This window comes from Pagrus major, chromosome 3 (assembly GCF_040436345.1).
Source record: "Pagrus major chromosome 3, Pma_NU_1.0".
NCBI classification, from domain to species: Eukaryota; Metazoa; Chordata; class Actinopteri; order Spariformes; family Sparidae; genus Pagrus; species Pagrus major.
This window is the reverse complement of record NC_133217.1, coordinates 11507055-11531887: the sequence shown is the minus strand read 5'-3', so window position 1 is coordinate 11531887 and position 24833 is coordinate 11507055. Positions and strand designations below refer to the sequence as shown.

The 24833-nt window shown below is 40.5% G+C and overlaps 3 protein-coding genes across 4 annotated transcripts; 2 read left to right on the top strand and 1 right to left on the bottom strand.

Moving 5' to 3' along the window:
* Nucleotides 1-422: 422 nt before the first annotated feature.
* ccdc126 (coiled-coil domain containing 126) lies at nucleotides 423-5295 on the bottom strand. Of its 2 annotated transcripts, none has more exons than XM_073463579.1 (3): nucleotides 4976-5295; nucleotides 2182-2876; nucleotides 423-2023 (listed from the first exon to the last, which is right to left on the bottom strand). In XM_073463579.1, exons 2-3 carry the CDS (start codon nucleotides 2417-2419, stop codon nucleotides 1782-1784), a joined length of 480 nt encoding a protein of 159 aa, XP_073319680.1. In that variant the 5' UTR covers nucleotides 2420-2876; nucleotides 4976-5295; the 3' UTR covers nucleotides 423-1781. The 2 variants fall into 2 exon arrangements, with proteins under 2 accessions (XP_073319680.1, XP_073319681.1); XM_073463580.1 differs by having other exon boundaries at nucleotides 4948-5262.
* Nucleotides 5296-5372: 77 nt separating this feature from the next.
* On the top strand, nucleotides 5373-8808 carry fam221a (family with sequence similarity 221 member A). Its single transcript, XM_073463514.1, has 7 exons — nucleotides 5373-5405; nucleotides 5626-5825; nucleotides 6040-6213; nucleotides 6290-6480; nucleotides 6584-6657; nucleotides 6792-6924; nucleotides 8652-8808. The coding sequence occupies exons 2-7, from the start codon at nucleotides 5761-5763 to the stop codon at nucleotides 8747-8749; spliced, it is 735 nt and encodes a 244-aa protein (XP_073319615.1). The 5' UTR covers nucleotides 5373-5405; nucleotides 5626-5760; the 3' UTR covers nucleotides 8750-8808.
* A 13226-nt stretch (nucleotides 8809-22034) lies between these two features.
* On the top strand, nucleotides 22035-24389 carry npy (neuropeptide Y). The gene is made up of 4 exons (XM_073463217.1): nucleotides 22035-22085; nucleotides 22337-22524; nucleotides 23872-23961; nucleotides 24056-24389. The coding sequence occupies exons 2-4, from the start codon at nucleotides 22337-22339 to the stop codon at nucleotides 24075-24077; spliced, it is 300 nt and encodes a 99-aa protein (XP_073319318.1). The 5' UTR covers nucleotides 22035-22085; the 3' UTR covers nucleotides 24078-24389.
* The last annotated feature ends 444 nt before the right edge of the window (nucleotides 24390-24833 follow it).

The window sequence follows — 24833 nt, the reverse complement described above, 5'->3', positions numbered from 1 at the left end:
AGAACAAAATTAATAGATCAGGGCATCTCTGCAGCACTAGAGTGCTTCATTATAATGCCGTTTTGTCACATTTTAGCTTTTAAAAAGTACCTCAACATAGTAGTTCAGCACAGTGTTTGACTTGATGGTAACTTTCCACTCTGTTGGTAGAGTGGTAAGACATATTTCAGCTGGTAAGTTTTAACATAAGTAACACAAGCTTTTGCAGTGGGATCACAACAACAACCAAAAACTCATCTTCATACATTCACTTATGTAAACACAAATCTTAAGGAACCACTGGCTGAATATTTGGATAGAAGCAAATAAAACTGTTTTATTGTCTTGTGAGGCACATGATGTCAAAACCAAGATCTCCTATATGACATGTTTCTTTTAATGTGTAGGAATTAAGGTGACAAAATTGAGTTCAATAGGGGAAATAAATCATTCTTCCTCAATTTATTAGTAAAGCTATCTCACAGCAACTGGCCAGCTTGCCATCTTTTCTACTTTAGCATTATGAAGCAAAGTACATTTTGTGGCACCACTCAATGTAGACACAGTCAAACCACACTTCAGTAGTTCAGTCTTGCATCCTTCAGAGGCAATTCTTTGCCTCATATTTTGCTATGCCACCCACACTGGCTTAGTCTCATACAATCCCAATATTGCCAATATTTCTTGCTCCACAAAGTCATCATGTCATTGAGCCTCATGATGAGCAAATTAAAGATCTTCTTCCTCTGGGCAGGACAGGGTGTTTCTTGCTATAATAGAAACCACACTCAGGACCAGCAGAAAGGCTGGAAGAATGAATATTCCAGAGCCTGACGTCCATCACCCTAATATATCCTAAAAGTCAAAGTTGGATGAGCCCAGTATTTTTAGAAAATCTCTATAGAGTCACAGTGCAACATGAACCCTGAACATGTGTAAGCAGTATATCAGTCATCTTAACAGCAATAAAGGGCTAAAGACTGACTACACAGTACATTCAATCTGTTCCACACTCAATTAAAACATCTCTAGACACCATGGAACCAAGACAAAGCACACGCTCATGTTAACAGTGACAAACAGGTATCACCCCATCATATTCTGCATAAATCTCAGCAATTGTGGACACATTTATACATCCTTCAGATGGAGTGCAAGTAACATTCTTTGGATTATCTCTTACCGGTGAACTATACAGTTTAATTATCCTTAAAACTATACGTGTACGCTAAAATTAGAATCTTCTTCAGGACAGTATTTAGCAATTGAACAAGCTAAAAACTGAAATGTAGCTATTAGCTACACAGCTATATAAGTTGTCCTAATTATCAACTACTACTGTTAAGTTCAGCATTTTGATATGTTGAAGCAGTATTGTAAAATAGTTTACAATATGTAGATAGGAGCATATGAGAGTGTGTATGAGAATCAGGTTCAGTCAAAAGAGTGTTCAGTCTCTCTGCATTAGCTTTAACAGTCACAAGATTCAAATTTATAAAAAAAAGAATGCTAAAATTTAAGCCAAATAAAATAAACAAATTAAATATGAAAACAATGTGCTGGATAGTCTTGGTAAAAAATAAATAAATATCAGCATATGATAGGACAGAGCGTAAAGAAGTCTTTCTTCTCTCTGAATAGGCTGAACATTTCTGAGAAGCATCCCAATTCTCTGGATGTCCATTTGTCTCACTATTGCTATTTCACTTCGTCTGATGTTGTTACATCAGTGATAAATGCTGGAACAGTGTGATGTGCTCAAAATAAAAAATAAATCAGTTCATCTGTCGAGACTATGCTCCTTAATGTGGCCGAGGCCTATTAGGGACATGTGGGTGAAGGCGTGATGTCCCTGGATGGCTGCCAGGTGTCTCCTGCTTTGAGGATTTCTGTAGGGCAGCGGTGGCAGAGGCAAGGACGCCCCCTGCTGTGTGGGAGGTGTTAGTGGACGAGGTATTTGCCACCAACTCGATTTTGCCCTCCAGTTTGACCAGCCGTGTCAAAATGTCGTCCAGTAACACAGCTATAGTCCTCTTCAGATCAGCTGTGAGCAAAGGGAAACACAAATCAATGCTCGAGTATGCCTTTTCACAACTATGAAACACACAAAGTTTATACAGGAGTTATTTTATGTGCAGAAAAGAAAGTAAGTAGTAACTCCATGTATTGCACAGCATTCCTGACTTCTTTTTAAATGCTTACCATAACCAGCCATGGAGGTTCCCTGCGGCCCTCCTGGTGTATTCTGGTTCTCCTCTGTCAGGACTTTGACGTATCGCCGGCTGAGCTCCAGGATCTGCTCACGTAGCTCGGCGCTGCTCTGATGGCGAGGCTGCTGCACGGTGTAACGCAGCAGCATGAGTCCCCACGCCAGGCCGAATACCAGCAGCAGCACACTCAGCTTCTGAGACATGTTCCTCCGCAGGAGTCCACCCAGCATGGTACCGCGGGTGGCAAAGAGGAACGGGAGCTGGGGAGGCCACGGTCTGAGGCGGAAGGTCTTCACTTGGATGTGGTTATACCAATAATTTGAAAGAGGGATTGTTAATTTCCTGCAGGGAAATTCTATTTTCTGCTGTCCGTAAACACAGAGGAGTCAGAGGTCAAAGTCCACTACAAAGCTGGTGCGGATTCAGTGCCTCACTCAAGTTAACTCCAGTGGGACATGTGCTTGCCTGAAGCCCATACAGCGGAGATGTTATTCTCACCACCAAAGCATCCTGGTGAGAAAGAATTGAGCAACAGCAGAGGCCAGGAAATGGAAACAGAAGGAAGCTGACGCCCACAGACACCGGCAGTCAGGGATGTTTGGAGAGGTGCTTTGGTTGTAAGATGTTTGACTCCAAATAACAAAGGAGGACTGAGCATTCAGGCAGGGCGTCTGCAGACATTGTGGACTGCGATGATGGAGAGAAAAGATGAGATGAACAAAAACATTAGAAACATTTATCAGTATCAGCTTTTAGAGATTATTTCATGCTGCTTACATTTCCATTGTGCAGTTCTGCAATGTCATAAATTGGGGAAAAAAATTCACTTCATTTTACTGTATACCAAAAACCACTTCAAGGGTAATTGCACTAGCCCTGTTAAGCATTATTGTTTTCACTCATAACAGATATGAAGATTTCTGGGTGGATGACTGCACAAACACTGCTGCATGTGCTGGAGAAAGAACAAACTCCACCTCATCATTTTTGGCAGGGAATTGGTGGCTACATCAAAGCAGCTTCCTGAACTATTTAGCTATTATTAAAGACAGGCTTTGGGTCAGGGTGCACAATAGCCCGCTCATCAACAAACATTTTTTCAGCCTTCTTAGCCCAGAAACCCAATTACCAGTTTAGATTTCATGGGACCCACTTTGCAGCTCCAGTCAGGGGGCAGAGAGGGTATTCATTCTCTAATCTCACCTCAACAAAGGTTATTTGACTGACAAATAGCCAGGGAGTGCACCACTGTGCACATGCAGAGGGAAATTAGGTGACTCGTTTCTCAGTTTTCACAATTTTGTCACCAGGTTCATTCTCTGCTCACTCTCTCATGGGTGTGGGAGTGTCACTTCCTATTGAGGTCAGAGAGGGGACAGTGACTGAGGGAATTAATTATGAAAAGAAAGGTAACAGAACCCGTTTAGTGATGCTTCCCAGTCTCTATTCACAGACACAAACATGTCCTTCCTATGACCTAGGTGCTAGTATTTATCAGCAGGCAAGAACTTGAAGGGAAAGAGAAATCAAGATGTAAAGACATTATGAAAGTAACAGTTGGGTCAGGATGGAACGCTCTACCACCCACTATGTAGGTGTGGAAACCGTTCAACCATTCAAGCGTCAATAAACACCTGAAAGTGTCTTGAAGATGACATTCTGAACTTGAATATGTAAAATCCTCGATGCCCATGTCTTATTATGTTTTCTATTTCCTATGATTATAGAAATCACATTAACTTCAATGTTACCGTTCGCCAAAGTGCTGTACATTTAAGAGAAAACAACAAACAAACATAACAAAACACGCAATGCAACCCACAATCAAGTGCAGATAATATTTCAGGCTGGAGTTAAACTATCTGTGGAAGTTGCCATGATAACAGACAAGCTACTGCAGCCCCAGGGCAGAAGAAACACAGAAACATAGAAACCAATCCAGACTTTGTGTGGTTTTCTGTGCCCTCAAATGTCTGTCAACAGATAAAAACCATCTCACTAAATCAAAGTGTTGGCACTTGATGACAGCCAGAAGAGTTCTGGCTTTCAGACACTGACATGTCATGCTATTCACCAGGCCTGATCATTGTTGTATGGAAAGGCACACCATTTAGGCCATGGCTTCAGACAATGATTGTTCCACTTATTTAGGAGGACGGTTTAAATATAGAGTACCTAATGGGATGATTGACAGCGATAAGGCACGCGGGATCAGTCTAAATATCTAACCTGGAGGTTGTACATTCACCACAACAGCTGCCACATGTGATCCAACAGCTTGTGGGCTCAGCAGATGACTTAATCAGCTGGCCTGTAGAGCATAAACGAAAGGCTGATTGTCAATAATGTTAGGGTGGAGGAGATATATTAGATAAGGTATAAAGACGAAGGTAATGCACGTGATGACTCTGCACACAGGGTGCAGTTACAAACACACACATTGCCTCGCTGAACTTGTCATAGTGAGTACACAATGTCAAGTTACACGTATACATGAAAAGTAAACTAACAATGGAGGACAAAGGGAAATGCACCAATTCGGATACTTATTTTAAAGACTTTTGCACTCAACAAACATTTTAAAACAATGGTTAGCTGTCTCACGAGCTCTGCTGAAGCTGTGTTCAACTCCACTAACAGTTAACGTCTCACGTTAGCTCGACATGTTAGTTCGACAACGCTGAAACTTGACGGTAAACAAAACAGCAAAACACTTATCTGCAAATATAGCAAATACCATCACAGACGGAGCATTTACCCCCAGTGTGTTGTGTCTGTGAATCTACCTTGGAGGTTGAAGCAAGAATAACAAGCTCCGGAGAAGCAGGGACGCGGCGCCCGTAAAGCTCCAGCTGCTACCTCTGGCTGACACTGAATGATGCTTGTTGTTTGGCAACCCTGGGCTGTCGTTGCCGTCCCCGGGATGAATATCTCGAGCAGCCCGCTGTCTGCCTTACAAAAGTGGGCCGCCGAGCTTCACGTTGAGCTGCCTGCTCATTGCGGCGGTCATGTCGCCTTCTTGCTCCACGGTCTCGGAGAGCAAAAGTCGGTAGCTAAAATTCCGAGCATGCAATTGTGCTGACTGTCATGGTTCCCCTGAACGTCTACTGTGTGCGTCATGGCCACGGCATTATGGGAAATGTATTTCCACTGCCCGTTTTCTCTCAATTTAGCATAAAAGCAAGGGGGATAACACAGCAGTGAAATTACGACCAGGTAAACTGATAACTTTAAGTTAGTCAACTTTAATTTAAACAATAATGCCAATTTATTTAGCGCTAAAAGAAAACATTAGCAAGTAAAGTTTGTGAAAACGCAGTGCTCAGCCATTTGGCTAAGCTACATAGCTGCTAATGTTCATGCTAGCTAGCTTAATTTTACACCGTGTGTGTGTGTGTGTGTGTGTGTGTGTGTGTGTGTGTGTGTGTGTTTGCAGTTCACCTTGTGACCGTTAGAGGGACGTCTACAACCATTTCCATAGCAACCTCAAAGCTTCTGGTAAACAGTAGATGGTTGTTTGCTGTGCAAGACAAAAAGCCCACAGCTATCAGTTTTTATTTTATTTTTGACAATGGAGAGAATATGTCTTGATAAATCGGCTTTAGAAGCAGTGGACGATTACTCGGAGTACAGAAGGTTTGTATCAACGTTAGACTGTATGATTTATATCCTTCAGACTTCAGCTCATCTCTAGCAAGCAACCAGCATGTGACAATTAAAGCTAAGTTAATGGTAACTAGCTTACACAGGCACTGGTGTAACGACTTAAGTACAATACAAATGTTGAAATGACAAAAATCCTTTCGTGATATGCTGGTCAGCATATTTTTTTTTGCTGGTTTGTTTTCAGGATTGTTGGTGATGATGATGGAGGAAAACTGTTCACTCCAGAGCAATATGAGGAGTACAAGAGGAGGGTGCTCCCTCAACGAGTGAAAAACAGGCTGTATGTGAGCTTTGGGGTGCCAGGGGCTATCGACTGCAAACTCATCGGTCCTGAGACACAGTGCTTCTGCACACATAGGTAGTACACTGAATAATCACATGAAATCAGACATCTTTCTCCCGTACACTCTAGTGAGTAATGTCATTTTGTCCAGGTACAAGCAACACAAGACCGACTTTGAAGTGGTTCCCTCTGAGAGACCCCTCGCCCTGCCATGCCAGGTCAGAGGATGTCATTGTCCTGCCTATAAGTATGTTCCCAGGATTGGGCCAAACCCTGTCCGCTGCAGGTGTAAACACTTACCTCAGGATCACAGTGAAGCTACTGGACACTTCTGCAAAAAGTGTGAGTTTTAGCTATAGCACGGTACTAAGATGAGATGATACATACAGTTAATGTTCAAGATGATGCCTGAAAGGTACCTTTTTCCTATTAACTCATCGTTCAGGCAGTTTCTGTTCTGGGTTCCAGAGTCCCTTTACCTGTGGGTGTGGCCAGCCCAGTTTTGCACACCAGACCCTGGTGAGTAGAGTAAAACATCAGGTCCCCGGTGTAAAAAAAATCAGACGATTGCTAGAGATAGATTTAGAATATTGCTAACATTTCGTCACAGACATGAAGTTCGATTGACCTTAAATCGCATATTTTCATGACAGGTTGAGACAAAACTAGAGAGGGAGGCTCGTGGTCGGCCCACAGGCAGAGATGTCCCTTATGCAGCCATTGGGGGGCTGACAGGGTTCAGCTCCTTGCTGGATGGTTACCTGGCTTTGGAAGCCAGTAGCTCAGGTGAGCACCAGATATGTGACTCCTATGTTACAATTTAGTCTCTATCTGAATGGAAAGCTGCAGCAGAAGGACCCATTTTAAATGTGTGAATACTGAATACTGTATGTATACATGTGTCCATTTACTTTTAGAGTCACGTGAAGCAACATCAGCTCCCAGCAAGAACAAGTACAAACCATTTTTCAGCACAGGCATTCTTTGATTAATGGAGTCACTGCTTTGGTGATCCAGCCTTTGTTGAAGTGTGTGTGCGTGCACTGTGCAGAAGGTGAAGAGAAGTTCCTTTGAGGGGCATGTGAGGGCAGCAAAGAGCAGTGCAGCAGCAGTGTTGAATAACCAAGTCTGCACAGTATGGATTTGCTCAGGTCAAAAGTGTATAGTAAAACAGCATGTATACAGCTTAGATTTCATCATCACATTGATTTCTCACCTAGTCTACATTTGGAGTAGAGCTCTGGGGGATACAACAATTCAACCCGTTTCATGTTGTTGGAAGATTAATTGAGATTACTTTCTTTTGAGACATATCTCCATTATGGAGATAGATTTATTTCTTGCAGAGAGCTCCCTAACTGCCATGCATCATAACTTCATGAATTCAGTGTAATAGATATGGTTAAGGATCACTGAAACACATGAAGAAAAAAATGCAGAATTAAGTTCGCAAATCATACCAGAGCAATCATGGTTTCTGTAGCTTTTTAGAAGTCTTTTTTAACCCCGTCTCTTTGCCACCTTTCCACAGTGGAAATCTAATGAATGATTGAACATGCAACATCAATTACATTTTTTAATCCATTTATGAGTAGTGAATTATGTATGGTTTAATAAGCTGTTGACTGATTACTTCAAAATTTAGCATTTCCTTTGCACACGGTGGAGTCAAGAGTTTGAAATCTTTCAGATCACACATTCTTGCAAAATTGTACAGTAGAACTTCAGATTGTATGGAGCCATTATAACTTTCCTTTAAAAGTTGCCACTCCATATATGGTTTTATCCTTAATTAGAAACAATATTATTCATAGCAATGATTATGATAGCAGATGAATGCATTCTATAAAATACAAGTCTTTAGTTTTAAAGGAGACATATTTTGCCCATTTTCAGGTTCACTATTTTATTTTGGGTTACTACTAGATAAGGTTAGGGTTAGGTTTACATGCTTTAATGCTCAAAAACACATCAGTTTTCTCACACTGTCCAGTGCTGAGGCCCTGTATTCCCTCTCTGTCTGAAACACTCTCTTTTAGCTCCTGTCTCTTTAAGGCCCCCTGTCCCAAATATCCAGTCTCCTCTGATTGGTCAACTCAAAAACAGCTGACTCAGCACCCCTAACAACAACAAAGCAGCTGTGCTAAATCAAGTCTACTAGCCGTTAGGCATTAATTATGCGAAAGTGTGACATGGTGAAGTAGTGTGATGTCACAAATTCACAGAATTAAAGGCAAGACTATTGACGAGGCGTTTCAGGAGCAGTGTCTGTTGGTGCGGACTTTCGACCTTTTTAACTTTCAAGATCTTTTACATGCACAAGAATCTCTAACACACTGAAGGGAAGGAAAAAATAAAAAAGCATAATAGGCCACGCCATCTGTGCTTCAGATCCTGGTATAGTTAATGCACCCTACATAGATTTTAAATAGGTTTTGTACCTGTGAGGTCAATGCATCCACTGCTGGGGCCGTCACATTTGTTTTTCATAATCTCTGCTGCATCTTTTTCAGATCAAGACAGAGAATATGGCTGCCAGCAGAGATGCACAGCATCAAGGATCAAAGGAGTGTCTCCTGAAGCATCCAGCTCTTATTTATTGAAAGAATGAGACCAAAAAGCACAGAAATGCTTCTCAGGGTCCGTCTGTCAAACTGCCCGTCACATATTGGACAATTCAGATTCATCAAATAAAATCTTTAATCTTGTCAAAAGCATGAGGACATTTTGATTGTTACACGTCTAAAATATTAGTCAGTGTCTGTCTTTTTTTTTTTTTTCAGTGTCGTGACACTTCTGTATAATCAACTGTCAGCAACAGTAGTGATTACATCCCACCTCACAAATTAACAATAAACTGACATCATATTGATCTGATCAGAGGTTTGAGTGTGGGGGTGCATTGCCAGCATTATTATGTTGATCCAGATTATCAAATTTGACACAGTTTGTCACTAATTTATAAGATATTCCCTGAACAAATCAGTTTGACAGAGCCTGAATACATTTGAATACATACTCTCAATGAAATTATGGTGGATTTATCACATTTAGAAGTGAAGCATGGTTAAGAGTCCATAAACCCACACCTGTATCTAAGCACTCAATCGGGCCTACTATAAAACACCTCACAGTCATATTTAATACCCAAACCAACCCAGACTCACTTTTATTTATTGCTGTTTTATAGCCTCATATTCCCCTCTTGATACCCGCTCCATAAACTGGTCAGTTTACGCATCTGAGGTTTTTATGATTGATATTCTTTTATTAAGAGAACGCCGCCCACTCACATGTCACCAAAATAACACCAGAACCATGGAGCTCCGTGTTCAGTGATGAGCGGCTTCTTTAATTTGCAGATAGATGTACTGTCTCCGATTGATTAATCCCATTCCTCACGGCAGATCAGCGGTGATGAGAGCTGATTTAATCCAGGCTGTGAATGGAGATTGAAGCAGGTCATGTTTTCTCCATTGGCGGCCCACTTTCAAGCATCTTTAACTGAGAAATAAAATTAGCGGGAATCTAAATGAGGATTCACTCCCACTCGGATGTTTCTACTGTGAGGATGGCAAGTCAAACTGGATCAGCATCTACACTGGGGCTGGCCTGTGCGTCTCAAGTCGCCTGTGTCGTAATGTAAGCATCACCTGAGGGAACTTGGTGTGTGTGTGTTTGTGTGTGTCAGTAAGATGATCAGGTGGTCTTGAGGGAAGTGAAGTATGACTACGCATGAAGGACGGCATGTATGCACCTGGGTCTTCGCAGCCGAGTGCTGAAGAGGAAGCAAGTGGAAGGGATCCCATCTGAAAGCTGACACTTTGGATTCAATGTGTATCTACGATGACCATGGTATCACATTGCAACAAGATGTACACACACATTCACAACTATATACAATATTTAAATCAATCATGTTTCCCTTTGCCACTCAGAAGAGTATTGTTGACTGCTAGAATAAAGCATCCTTAAAAAAAAAAAAACATTTGACCTTTTTCCACTGCTTACTCCTGGACAATTTTTTCTCACAGAGGAAAGCCCAATTTATTCAAGAGGTAAAGGCCTGGCACATTAGTGTGGCACAATTACAATTAAGGGTAATTGCCTCTCCATAGCAACCCTAGTTTAGGAGGCCACAGGTAATTTACTTTGACCATCGGTTGAAGTGAATGACTACTACACTTCCCTTATCCCCATGGGAACCACGCCCAGCTTGACTGACAGATCCGCCACTACAAAACGTCAGAGGAGCACAGAAGATTAAATTGGCAATTAGTGCGCAAGGAAACATTTAATTACCCCAGTGACAGTTACGGTAAGCACACACTCAAGTCAGTGTGTGGAGACGAAGAACACACTCCCCTAATTTCCCCACAGAGTGAGAGAGAGGTAACAAAAACTCTGCGGCACAGAGAGACACAATAGACTGACAGGTAATGACAAATCATTTCAAACTATCATCCAGATACTACTTTGAGGGAAATAACAGCTTGTGATAGAATTTCCAAAATGCAAAAACTGAGTGATAGGAACAAATGGCCCAATATATCTGTTAGCCTCTAATCCATCCAAGTGTCAAGTTCTGCGTCTATCCCTTTGCTTTTTACTCCTTCATCGTGATATTAATCACCTAAAGCTTCAGTGACTCTCAGCTCTATGGAGCATTTTAGCATCTTTTAGCTAACTGTTTCAGTTTTCCACCGTTTATCCTTACTGTTTTTGTGCATTAGGAATGAGTCCTAAAACCTGGAAATAAGTTAGCATTTTTCCACTTCCTGGTCCCTTGTCTCAAAGCCGGTTTTTGAATGGGTTTTGAGATTTTCATGGCTTCTTCTATGCCATAAAATACTTCTGCTGCTCAATAGTCCTTCTTTACAGGCCAACTTTAGCTGTAAAGTCAAAATATTCAAGTAGTAGATTGATCAATTTATACAAAATGTGTATAGTTAAGTGTTGTATGTTGATTAGTGGTGGTGACTTTGAAGTCATGCAATCACAGCACACTTCTTTTATAGCCTAACGTTAGCGCTCTACTGTTGTTGATTTTATTCAGGCTTTGAAAATGATAAAAGTGGTGCTGATTTGTGAAGATTATCTTGCTGAACAAAACAAAATAACAACACAAGTATCATGAGTTTGTGTTTGCCACAGAGCTTATTTTTGACAAAAATCCAATGAAAATATCCCATAGGCTTTTTGATGAGGGAACCAGGGCGATGCTAACTTCCCAGTTAGCCTACAAATATGCGTCATCCCTACAGCACTGTATTGCTTTCTGATGCATAGCTTCTGAAGAAGCTTGTTTTAGCAAAGTGTTTTGATAAACCCACTGTATACTTCTTGCTCGGCCTCAAACAGCTCAAGGTTAGTGGCTAGCTAGCGAACATAGTGTTGTATTTAGCAGCTAAAGAGCCATACATGTTTTTAAGAAGTTGGTGGAGACCTAAAACCGAGCTAAAAGAGAGTAAATATTGGACTTACAGTCCACTAATGCTACTCTGTCCACTGGATGCATAATATAGGCAACCATTTGCTTTACAAGGCATTGTTGTGTTCATAGCTGGCTCGTTGTTGCTGCCCCCAGGTGGCAAAAAAACAACTGTTTTTGCAGATAGAATAGTTATTAAACTAAGGATATATGAGGATATATATGTATATATATATGTATATATATATATATATATACATATATATATATATATATATATATATATATATATATAAGTCAATATCTGAATGACATGAAGGTACGGAAGCCCTAAAGGGCCATGCATTCATACATTTTATTTCCTCCGTTTTCCCGTGATAACGAGTTAATTTCATTTGTTTTCTCGAGATCTCGAGCTATTATCTCGAAATAACAACTGCCGTTTTCCCGAGATAACGGGATAATTTTCTCGAGATCTCGAGATAATGAAACTTCGTTTTCCCGAGATAACGGGATAATTTTCTCGAGATAACAAAACTTTGTTTTCCCGAGATAACGATATAATTAATTCGAGATCTCGAGATAATGACTGTGATATGATAGGCCTGAGATTATGGAGACACCGGGACCTCGTAGCAGCTACGAGCTCAGGCCTATCATGTATGTAGTTAACGACGACATCAGGCTCGATTAGATTGCGCCGCCTTGCTAACCGTCTTTTTAGATTACGCACACTAATGTGTATATTATCTGTAATAGCAAGCCATAATGCTATTTCAGCCTGTGTCAGGCCTTGATTGAAAAGATATGTGACGCGGTGATCGATATGCTCCTGCTCCTCTGACATTCCTACACTGAATGATGTTTCCTGCAATGACTTAATATATTACACTATCATTTTGTTTTCTCAAGATCTCGAATTAATTATATCGTTATCTCAGGAAAACAAAGTTTCGCTATCTCGAGATCTAGAGAAAATTATCCTGTTATCTCGGGAAAACAAAGTTTCGTTATCTTGAGATCTAGAGAAAATAATCCCGTTATCTCAGGAAAACAGCAGATATTTCAAGATAATATCTCGATAATATCTTGTTATTTCGAGATAATATCTCGATAATATCATGTTATTTCGAGATAATATCTCAACATATCTTGTTATTTCAAGATAATATCTCGAAAAACCAACTGCCGTTTTCTAACTCGAGATCTCGAGAAAACAAATGAAATTAACTCGTTATCATGGGAAAACGGAGGAAATAAAATGTATGCATGGCCCTTTATCAGATGTCTTAGAGGACATCCATATAAAATATGATTGATCCCACAGTAACAATACACATTTTCAAAATGTGAATATATCCTACATTTGTTTTTCCTAAAAATACCTTTGTCATGTATGTGGGCACCTATTGAATTACTTAAGGTCTAAAGCCTTAACAGCTTTCTGTCAAACTTTGTATCTGCTTTTCATTAAAATGGCCCTCTAAAGAATTTTAAACATCATGAACTCATATTTTCACCATTCCTGGCAGTTCCCTTTCCTCCCAGTATCCTCCTTTCATTATCTGAAGAATCAGCTTGTTTTTCCATTTAGGACAGACCTTACTTGAACAAAATACGGCTTGTTCTGTTTCTAAGAAGAACAAAAAACCCATCACAATGTCCTAAAAGTGAAGCACAATCCTACGTATGACTTTGACACATTGGATGTGTGTGTGTTGCTTCTCTTTTGTGGTAGAAACAGTGGGAAATTGACAGTGCAGGGACTTCATAGAGGCTCTGCTTCGATCCCCTCCTGTGTCGACAGACTCTGGGAGGCGGATGGAGAGCACGTCGTGAGAAATGGATTTAGCTTTTTCACAAAGCACACTGATAACGAACAGAGAGGGATGTTGCATCGCTTGGTTATATCAATGGTAATGTTTGACTAACAAGTGTGTTTAAACACATGCAGGACTACACACCCACTCAAAATTATACACACATTAATGGGGTGTATACTGTATAACCTTGAACAAATGCACACATACTGAATATTTGGCAGAGTGGAAATAGTGCTACTGATTCTTGTTGTTTAAAGAGATACGTTATCAGTACCATTGAGCTATGAATCATTTGGAAGGTTTACAAGTTGTCATATTGTTAATTAACCAATGACAAAGAGCCACAGGGTTTCCATGTTTTGATAGAGAGGTGAACTCACTACCCTTCCAGTTTCCCTAATGGGACCTTATTTGGGAAAAAAATATGTATATTTGTGGTCGTTTTTGTCAAGGGACATTCTTTCTTGAGTTGCACAATTATCTATTAACAACATGTATGTAAAACATGGCAAAACAGGATGAAAAAATGCTTTGTTCTCGCCATTATCTACTGTACATACTTTTTCTGAAATAACGTCCCATGGTGGTCCACCGGAGGGGAAGGGACTTTGCCTCTCTAAAATCATCACATCTGCCACTATAATTGTAATTAAGTTATTATTATATTTTTCAGAAGAGTGTCAAACAATCCATAAGACAGTTTATGTGTACTTAATTTAAGAGCAGCCCCATTAAACAAAACAGCCAATGATGGACTCACCAATCAGTGTATCCCGCTGATATAGCTGATATATCTATATTGGATTTTTTTCCAATTTTTTTTTTTAACTCAGAATTTACCAAGCAACTGGGATTTTTTTTCTCTTATTTCCTCCTTTGTCATAATTTGGTATACTTATGCAAGCAGTTTCATAAAACCCTAGGATTTGCATGAATTTCTTGCTCAAGTTGAAACAGTTTCCATGGGTAGAGTCTAATCGTGTGTTTTCATTGGCTTTGCCATTTCACCGACTCTAAAATTTGCTTTACACTCTCTCTAAGCACACAGTGAAAAAAAGCCCCTTCACTAAACAAACAAGACATGACACGTTAATGAGTGAGCTTTAGCTGTGCTGGTTGGCAGATTTTGGTACTTTTGGACGGAGCCAAGGAAGCTGTTTCCTTCTTTCCAGTCTTTATGCTAAGTTAGCTAACCGACCGCTGGCTGAAGCTTTACATTAAATGACAGCTATGAGTTTCACTGATCTTCTCATTTAATTCTCGGCAAAAAAGCAATAAGAATATTTCCTAAAACTGACATTTTAATCATTGCACCCTGGCAATTATATCAATGCTAAAAAAAAAATACTGTCATAAATCTGCAGTAGATTAGGGTTAATTATCCTTCTTGTCTCAAGACTCAGCCTCATTTGTGACCCTTAAAGAGTCAAACAATGCAATCATTGATCAGTAAAGCATTAATACATAAGGATAATCTCTTAAAACCCATTAGAGCTATTCATAATAGTTATGTGGCGCTTGTTATAAAGATGTAACTGTAGTTGCTGCTTCAGTGTAGGAATGTAGTGTGCTCCAGGTCCTTGTGTGTAACTGCTCGTTTACAGAAATTCAACATTACTCACCCTTCTACCAGCTACCTTAATAATAACATTAAATCTGAAAAATGGCTTTAATTTGCAGAATAAGTATGTGGATACAGTCAATGGCTGATTGACAGTCATGTGTAAAACTGTGGTCTTTCATGAATGCAACACTTTGGGAACTGACGCTTTCACCCGCTTTCTAATGCATTAGCCAGACTGCTGAAATCCTTCATTTCCCCTCCATTAACAGGCTCCTCGTCGGCGAAGCCTGCATTTAGCATGGTGTCTAAAATGCTGCTAATGTATTTAACCCGGCTGCACCGGTGGTGATCACATTTACCCTTCAGAGCTACAGCACGCTAAATGGCTGAAAATGTGCTTTCAGAAGTATTTTCAGCGGATATATTAAAATACTGAAATACAGAAGTGACAGGATTCGTGCATACTGCATCTTTCATTTGTGCTGCATGTAACCATATACAGACTGTCTGAGAATGTGTTTCTGGTTGTTTGTTTCTCTTCATATTGCATACTGTAGATTAGGGCCTGCTATTTAAATCAGAACTGACGTATTCAGACTCAACCTCTAAGGATAGTCTTATGTTATTGTTTTGCTTGAAGAGGTGATCAGCTTAAAGGAGACATATTATGCTCAATTTCATGTTCTTAATTTTATTCTGGGTTGCTACTAAAATAGGTTTACATGCTTTAATGTTCAAAAAACACATTTTTCTTATACTGTCCAGTGCTGCAGCTCTCTATTCCCCCTCTGTCTGAAATGCTCTGTTTCAGCTCCTGTCTCTTTAAAGGCCCCCTCTTGAACAACCAGTCTGCTCTAATTGGTCAGCTCACACACGCCTGAACCAGCACCACTAACAACACCAGAGCAGCTGTGCCAAATTATTTTGTGCCAAACTAGCAACTAGCCATTAATTATGCAAATGTCTGACATGGTGACGTTGTGTGATGTCACAAAGTCACGGACTTAAAGGCGGGACTACTGGCATAGGAACCTAAAACACTGAAGGAAAGGAGGAAAAAAACAAAAAAGACGAGGTCTCCTTTAAAATGTTCTCAATTTAGATTCATTCAAAAAAGATATATAGACAGAATGCACCGTATTGTAAGAAATATAAATAATTTAAAACATAAAAGTTAAAAATAATGTGAATACAGAGGTGTTGCAATGATACTGATGAATATCACTTATATTAATACAAATGTTGTTTATCAGGCTAATCTAATCAAGTCAAGTCTAATCATATCAAGCATGATTAGAATCTAATTTTATGTTTATTTATATTTAATGTCACCGAGGTTCAACTAACACGCAGTCAACCCGACATAACCGTGACACATCCAGACCACTGCGGTCTCACACAAGTCACAGCAGGTATTGAACTAAGTTTAGCGCCCTTTGACGTCGTAACAACTTTCATCAGGTTTTCTAATATCAAGGTTCAGGACTCTTACCTGCACACCTGAGCCAAAACTGACCTGCCACAGCTTGGCGGCTTGACCTTCTGTTCATCTGTCAGTCAAACGATCTTATAGAATGTTTCTCTTGACATGACGTTTGAGCTGCTTTCACCTCAGGAGCAGATGTGGCAGAGACACATTTGCACACACATGCAGGTAGACAGACAAACACACACACACACACACACACTCACACACCGAGAGGAGAGGTAAAGACAGGTGAATTAAAACACTGACTTGATAGTGTTGACTCTGGAAGCAGTGGGGGCTTAATTAGAGCATTAGAAAAAGTGAGAGAACGACAAAGGACATCATTTCTTGTTATTTTCTCATTGAGCAGTTGTCACTATTGTACTTTGAACTGAGAGTGGAGAAAAGCGTGCGTTCTCCGAGATGTTATATGGTTCAGTAATTGCTCGCAAAGGCTGTCAATTCATGTCAACGCCAGAACAAAGAGGAAAAATTTGGGGGACATGCTTCTTTGAAGTGATGATAGCTAACAGCTCAGAGAAGTGGATAGCAGAAATGATACTTCTTTGGTGGTAGACCAGTTCTGTAAAAACAAACTAATTATTGTTCAGGTATTTATGTAAGTAATAAAATCTATAACAGATCTTTTTGTATTTAATTTAACACCAATGCAACAAAGCTCAGCACAGAAACATCTTTTTTTTTCTTAATGTTAAATTAAATCAAATGACAAACATTCCTTAAACCTCAAACAAGAGCCTAATATTAGGTCTTGAATCACCTTCAGTTTGTAGCTGCAGCCCACGTACCCAAGGGGGCTGCCGATGCTCTATCTAAGTAATAGTAGTGCTTGCTTTCCAGAAGTAACACATTGTCACCGTAGCACAATAGTGAACTCATAAAGCAGCAATTTAGATGTCAGACGTGTGTGTAAAAGCGGTGTAATAGCCTAGAAAGCACCAAAGCTGTGCAAGATGTTGCCTTTTTTTTCCATTCGTCCTCCCAGTCCGTTTACATGCAACCTCCTGATAGAGAAGGTACAGCCTGCCTGCTTGTCAGTGTTTGCTCTTAAGATTGTACACAATGTAAATTTGAAAAATGTGATTTACAGCAACAGATAATTACAGGCCTTTTCATCTTAACAAATCATGGAAGAGAACTTATTTTCCAAAGCAGGAGGCTGATGAGAGGAGAGGAAAAGCGATTTGCATTTAAACAGCTTCCTCGCTAAATGAATCGTTCTCCACAGAAATGATTTCTGATAACGACAAACTGAGTTCCAAGAAATTCTCCCATACAGCAAAGGTGCTACTATTAGAGCAATATATCATTATTACATTAATGTGGATGTTTTGATTAGTCTAATTAGCGTAACCAACCGGGGCTGTACTGGAGATGATTGGTAGCTATCTCTCTAACAGAACTGATATTATTAGTGCTGATGCTGATCAAAATAAATGACGATATTCTCCCTGAACCCCATTCGCCCTGTGACGTTGCCATTTTTCTCCCCTTGAGCTGGAAGAGCTGCGTCCTCTTCCAGAAATCCAGCAGATTTCTTCCCAAATCTGATGTGGCTGTCAGAACAATTTTAATTATAGAACATGATGTAAATATTTAATGAATAGAGTACCGACTGAGACTGATACTGCCCTAAGCATGGACTAATCCACTGTATGTGCAGCGATAGCTTGAATGGGAATACAGCTGCAAAACAAGCAAAAAATATGTCTTCGGGAAAACAAACAAATAAATGCATGGTCCTATTTTGATTTCACTGATTACATTTTATTACCGTTGTTTTCATATTTTCAACCCAGTATTATATACTTTAAATGGTAAGACTGGCATTATTTCATATTGTTCCACAAATACCAAAACTGGCTGCATTAGTCTATCTCTCTGACTTCTCTACCTGGTGTTTAACACTCTGCCCCAAGCCCATGTGTTCCTACTGATGATGTAAATCCTTAAAAACAGGTTACAAGTATATATTATAATTTTTAAAAAGACAAAGCTCAATAATTTCCTGAGCTAGCCGGCCATGTTAGTACGTTGGGAGTGATGCTTAACCGGGGTTAAATTGTATAATTGTTGGGGACTATTTTCAGCTGTGGATGAATACACATTTGTTGTACTATTGAGCACCAGGATGGTCTATGTGAGGCTACAGAGCCCATGTACATAGCAATGAAAGAACATGTCAACCATTGCAATAATGATACGTCTCTTTAGTCTATTTGATACAGCTTGCTCAAGGAGGGGATGTTGCACGTTTATTTCGCCTCACCGTTTGGGCATGAAACCTACAAGCACAGGATGGCACGGGCACTGTTGTTCTACCAGTAAGTGGTAGTAACAGAACTGAATCGGCACCAGGATGGGACACACGGTCGTCACAGTAGTCACAGACGGTGTTGTGTTCCACATCACGCCTCAATATGCCAGCATGTTATTTAAAATCACACGCTGGGGCGACATTATGCCAGCATTGTTTGGTTCAGTGTATAAAAGCAAAGCTGGTGTAATTAGGGGTCCTCTTTAACAGCTGAAACTCTGCAGTCCCAACGCACAAGGTATATCACAATTTAGATCCACAAACTGGTTTGTAGGATATATTCATTGTTGGTCTTTTCATGGGATCGCCTTCTCCTTCAACCCAGGTGGAGCCATTGGGGGGCTCACAGTGTAAAATGCATATAGTCACATCATGAATGTAGTGATTTACTAATGTCGGGTTACTTGTATTACCTTTCATGAAAATTGTCAATGTTTCAGTCTCTCAGCAGAAGCAACACTTAAATGAAGAGCTGTGTTTCTGTGTTATCGACTAAGCTAGGCTCCTGGTGGGAAGGATGCATGCTGTTTTAAAAGTTAAGATGCATCCCTAAAGACACGGATTTGTCTGTGTGTTTCTTAATCCACTGTATGAAAAACATGCTTGTTTTGGAATTCATCTACTATGTTTTGAACATTGTGTTCCACCTGAGGTTAAAAGTGCTATGAGATTAACTAAAATTAATGCATTCTGGCAAACAAGGTTTTGTCAGGCAATTTTCCCCCCTTAGGTTTTAACAACATGGCTGTTGGTAATGATGGTTGGCCAGACAGTCCACCACTCTGCTCCAGACTGAAATATCTCAACAACTATTGGATGGACTGCAATGAAATCATGTACGGGCATTCAGGTAATCCTACCACATTTGGTCATCCTCACACTTTTCTTTTAGGTGCAACCAGCAGGTCAGTGTTTCGATTATATACTGTAAAATACAGTATATTTCTATATCAGCTGGATGGATTGACACAAATGTTTGTTCAGACATTCACGGTTGGTCTCTAGATCATGAATCTGACAACTTTAGTCATCTCCTGACCTTTCCTCCACCGTCACCATGAGGTTGACATTCATGGTTCTGAATGAAATGTCTCAACATTTATTGGTTGGATTGTTATGAACTTGAATGGAGTCCTAAAACTTTTGTGTTCACTTTTATCTTAAACATGTCAAAAATTTAAGTTGTCCAGTATATTGGTTTATGACCAAATACATGCAAAATGAAGGACATTCCCTTCAACCTCAGCTGTACTTTGTGTTAAGTGCTAATTTGCAAATGTTAGCATGTTAGCACAATAACCTAAGATGGGGAACACAGCAAACATCATAATCTGCCTGCTTTACATCAGCATGTCATAGTCACCTATGCTACTAATTTACTGTTTACTGAGGAAATAAATCAAGTGAGAAGTAAGCTTGACCTCCTTTGCAACCAGTGGAGTTGCCCGCTGTTGGCTGTTAGAAAAAATGCAAGTTTATGGCACTTCCACAGTGGCTTCACTTTCCAGACCCTTAACTTCCATCCACATTTTATACAGTCACAGGTTGACAAGCTAACGTATGCATTTAGCTCAATACACCTCTGTGAGTAAGCACAGCCTCGCAAAGCTGCTTGCATGACTGAATTCTCCTTGTGTCGTTTGTTCTTAGTGGACATGAGTTTAACCCAACATGGCCTCTTCGATTTGAGCCCGTCTGCTTCATGGATCGATGAGTTGTGCATTCAGAGGCACATTTGGTCAGATCTTAAGACGTAACCTGTTTCAAAGATGCATCCATCCCTTCATGATCATATTGAGTTTACACAGTCACTTCTTATTTTTAAGCAAACACTAGCTGACCTCTTAACTCTGTCCACGTGCCTTATACATCTGCTTCTTTCATATGTCAGACACTTCAACATTTGCATGTAGCCTCAAGCTTAAGAAAGGTGTTACACCTATTAAAGCGAGTCACTGAGTGAGTGCTTGTGTGTGTGTGTATCCCCTGAAGAGGACTAGAAGTTCTAATTCCTGCCTGTGAGCATCATGATTCGGTCATGACTTTGTGCTCCACGTTCCCTCACTCACGTCTCATTCCTCGTCTCCCCTCTCAGCATCCTGTGTTATACAAAAAGCCCTTAACACATCCTCCGCAGCATCTTAAAAGGCAGCACTGCTTAAGAATACTGATTTTGATAGATTATATGGCTGCGAGCTGGTATACAAAAGGATTATGAATGGGAGGCAAATGAAGCACTTAGTATACAGATTCACTTGAAGTGCTATTTGGGTTTTCTTATTAAGTGGGTTTCTTGGAGATTGGGCTCTTCTTTGACTGACGCATCTCGATATTCACATTTAGGCCTTTTGTTCACATTGAGTGTCCCAGTCTCTCTTTCCATATGATGGAGAGGAATTGCAAAATGAAATTAGTGGACTGATTCACTAAAACAGCGTGTCAAGAAAGGGCTCATGTGCACTGGAGTCTGTTTGAGATCTTTTTATTCCAGATCACCCGAGGCGTCGTCACAGGAGCTTCTTTTAGTGAGGAGGCTGTCTGTACAAAACTCATTTGAAGTTCGCCCACAGTGTTACATGACTGCCATTCTTTTGTGACTTCAGATGGCATTATTGATCTCATTATGCAGAAGAATCTCTACTTGATTGTGAGATAATTCATCACCTTCTTGCTCATAGAGACGCCTTGCAAACACCAAAACATCACACTCAGCACCTGTGTGTCAGTCTGTTTGACAGCGTGTGTCTGAATGCAACCATTTAAGAGGGTGTGTGTGTGTGTGATGTGCCTGTTTATGTACACACACCTGCATTTGAGACATATGTTCTTTACATTAACACCACAGTGGCTTCAGTTCAGTTATATTTCTAGAGGGAATACAGATGCTTTCCAGTGACTTTGTGGTGAACTTTTCATACTTTCTATAATGTTAGTAGTGCAATATCCATGTATTGTATTGTTGAGTATCCCAAAATGTCTTTGTAACAACTAGAATCTTACAAAAAAAAACACTTTATCCCTAATCCCCCTCTTGGTCCCTTTGGAAACAAGGCTTATTCCTCCCTCTATTTTTAGTTTACGTTATTTTACGTCTTTTAAAATAATGGAAACGGTTTTTTTTTAAACACGCAAATGACAGCATCAGCAGTGACGTTCACATGAAGAAAGGCAGACTTGTGTTAAACGAAGCGTAGCTCTGACGCGTTTTTCTGCAGCGCCTCTTGCGCGCACAGATATAAAACCGAGCGCGCACCAAGCGCCCAGAAGAGCAGAAGAGACGCCACAGGACAGCGCGTAAAACTCCCCCTGACCCTCTGGGAAATGTAAGTACATGGATTTTTTGATTTATTAAAACCATATTAAACTAATGAAAAGCCTCTCGACATGACTTGTGATGATTATCTGCAGGTTTTAAGTCGGTTATTGGAAATCTACGAGGCTACTCATCATGTTTCCAACTATACATTTACTCCAGAGCAGCTTGGAAGCTGATCAGCCTTAGTTCATTAAAAGTAATGATTTAAAGTGCTAAGTGATGTGACATGGTCTAACAGTTTTTACTGTGCTCGCTCAGATGCATCCTAACTTGGTGAGCTGGCTGGGGACTCTGGGGTTCCTGCTGTGGGCGCTGCTCTGTCTGGGCGCCCTGACGGAGGGATACCCGGTGAAACCGGAGAACCCCGGGGAGGACGCTCCGGCGGAGGACCTGGCCAAGTACTACTCAGCCCTGAGACATTACATCAACCTTATAACAAGACAGAGGTAGGCGGACTAACTAATTACACCTCTCTGCAGGAATAGGAAGCTTGTTAACAGAGCTGGAGTTCATTTGATTTCAGGTTTAAACTGATAAAGGAATACTTCATTACAATTAATTGTATTCTGTCTTAAAATGACTGCTATCAGTATATTTTTCCAGGTTAAACCATTTTCTCCCATAGCTATAAATACTGTGCCATTTCCAATTTCTGATCAATAGGAAGGCATGATTTTATTTTTGGTGGATTATTTTATTACCATGGCTGGAAGCTCACAGGTTCCACATAAAATGTTTGCATTTAAAGGTGCACTTTGTGGTTTTGGAGAAGAAATTTTAATCAGATGAGAAAGATCCTCTTTGATTTTTTACGCCGAAACAAATTAAATAAACAAACTTTCTTCGTTTTCATGACTGAATAAACTGAAAAACAAACTTGTAAAGGACAACACAATTTCATACTCCTTTCTAGTTTCAAACAGTGTTCTGGGGACCTTAATTTCCTTTGAGAACAGCTTGTTTATTCACTTACAGAAAAAAAAAAATCAGAATTTGTATAATAACCTCAGTTTGAATTTGAATTTTTGAGTTTAAATTTCTTCTCAAATATGACATAGTGCCCCTTTAATGTGAAAAAATATGAACGCGCTTCATCAACATTTGGCTTTCTGGGAAACTTTCCTCAACATCTGACATCGACTGTTGTGTTCTTGACATAGTGATCTGACGATAAAGCACAACAATTTGACATCAAACAAACAAAACAGAAGCAAATCCATAAATAAGCTGATCTAAACTTTTGCCTGTTGGAGCTGCCAGTCTGGGTCTGGCTGCAGCTTCTCACACCTCGCTACAAAGCTGGGAACACCCGCTGCCCGTTTACCACCTGTAGCAAAAAACCTGAGGACAAATGACTTCCTTGGCCAGCATGCCATGTCAAATCACCCACAGTTTTCAGCTTTCTTCTGAATGTCAGGGGCTTGGATGCCGCTGCAGGTGTTTAGCCACCCGGGGTGACAAGCGCCCCAGCACGGCTTATCATCTGAGGGACAGAAAAAGGAAATATAACCACCTGTGAAGCAACTCCTGTCTGCCCCGGCAGGGTCTCGGTCTAGCTGTGTTCTGACTTCACTGAGCTTATAATTGGACATTTGACATGAGGACATGCAGAGTAATAGCTTCAGTTAATTATTTCCCCATGCTCAGTTCAGCCAGGGTGTCTCTTTTTCTCTGTTATGTTTTTCCATTTGACAACCACAAGGTCCAAGTTGTTGCTAAGCCCTTTAAATTCTCCCTCCGCTTGATAATACATCATCCGGTTGCCTGTGTGTCTGTCTCTGTGTGTGTCTCAGGTATGGAAAGAGGTCCAGTCCTGAGATTCTGGACACACTGGTCTCAGAGCTGCTGTTGAAGGAAAGCACAGACACCCTTCCACAGTCGAGGTGTGTGTGTAAAATTGAGCGTAAGAGCTCCGTGTTGTTGCTGTGCCCCTCATGGGAGGCTGATCGTGACCTTTTCCCCTCTCTCTCTCACCAGATATGACCCTTCATTGTGGTGATGCTGTCATCAGTGCTGGCTTCCACCTCACCACTGCTCCGCTGCCGCTGACATTCTGGCCTCTACACATCTGTCGCTCCATAGCCTACTCCCCTACACCAAACGACCACCCTGCCTCCACCCCTTTTACCTCTAAGCGCTGCCACGTATACTCAACCCCTCCTCCTTAGCCATCAGCTACAGCCACAACTGCTTATAGTATGTGCCATAAAATGTAAATAGTTTATTCAGAGTTCTCATCTGTGAAAGTAAAGTGGGGGGGAGGGCATGTTGATTGTATTGTATAATTGTGCTATTAAAGATTAATTGTTTGAAGAAATGTATTTGGATGGCATTTGATTTGAAACAAACTGCAGTCAGGGTGTTAATCAGGGATTTTTTTTCTAATATTTGTTTGCAAAATGTGAAAAAAACTACTGACAGCTGACGTCTTATTAATTAATACGGTTCACCCAGTTGTCAGATTATAGAGACCATTGGTCCTGAATGCTCCCACGATGTAATGTAAATGATTTGACCTCAGACACTGTTGTCTTCCTCTCATGATGAGATCAAGTATGGACTTGCTGTGCCACACCTTGCCTCCCAGCTCAAATCCAGGTCCTCACCCACCACCTTATGTAGCTCTATGCCTCTGTAATAATGGGGCAAGAGCACATAACAGTACATTTAAACTGGGTCTAATAATCATGAACGGTCCAGTAACTTACATGGTCAGTAAAACATCAATTTGAAGCTGCCAATTGGGTAGCTAATG

Coding starts and splice junctions, on each gene's coding strand:
- ccdc126 (XM_073463579.1), bottom strand. CDS start 2,419: ATGCTGGGTGGACTCCTGCGGAGGAACATGTCTCAGAAGCTGAGTGTG. Junction 2,024..2,181: donor AACCTCCATGGCTGGTTATG/GTAAGCATTTAA, acceptor CTTTGCTCACAG/CTGATCTGAAGAGGACTATA.
- fam221a (XM_073463514.1), top strand. CDS start 5,761: ATGGAGAGAATATGTCTTGATAAATCGGCTTTAGAAGCAGTGGACGAT. Junction 6,214..6,289: donor CAGTGCTTCTGCACACATAG/GTAGTACACTGA, acceptor CATTTTGTCCAG/GTACAAGCAACACAAGACCG. Junction 6,925..8,651: donor TTTGGAAGCCAGTAGCTCAG/GTGAGCACCAGA, acceptor CATCTTTTTCAG/ATCAAGACAGAGAATATGGC.
- npy (XM_073463217.1), top strand. CDS start 22,337: ATGCATCCTAACTTGGTGAGCTGGCTGGGGACTCTGGGGTTCCTGCTG. Junction 22,525..23,871: donor AACCTTATAACAAGACAGAG/GTAGGCGGACTA, acceptor TGTGTGTCTCAG/GTATGGAAAGAGGTCCAGTC. Junction 23,962..24,055: donor GACACCCTTCCACAGTCGAG/GTGTGTGTGTAA, acceptor CTCTCTCACCAG/ATATGACCCTTCATTGTGGT.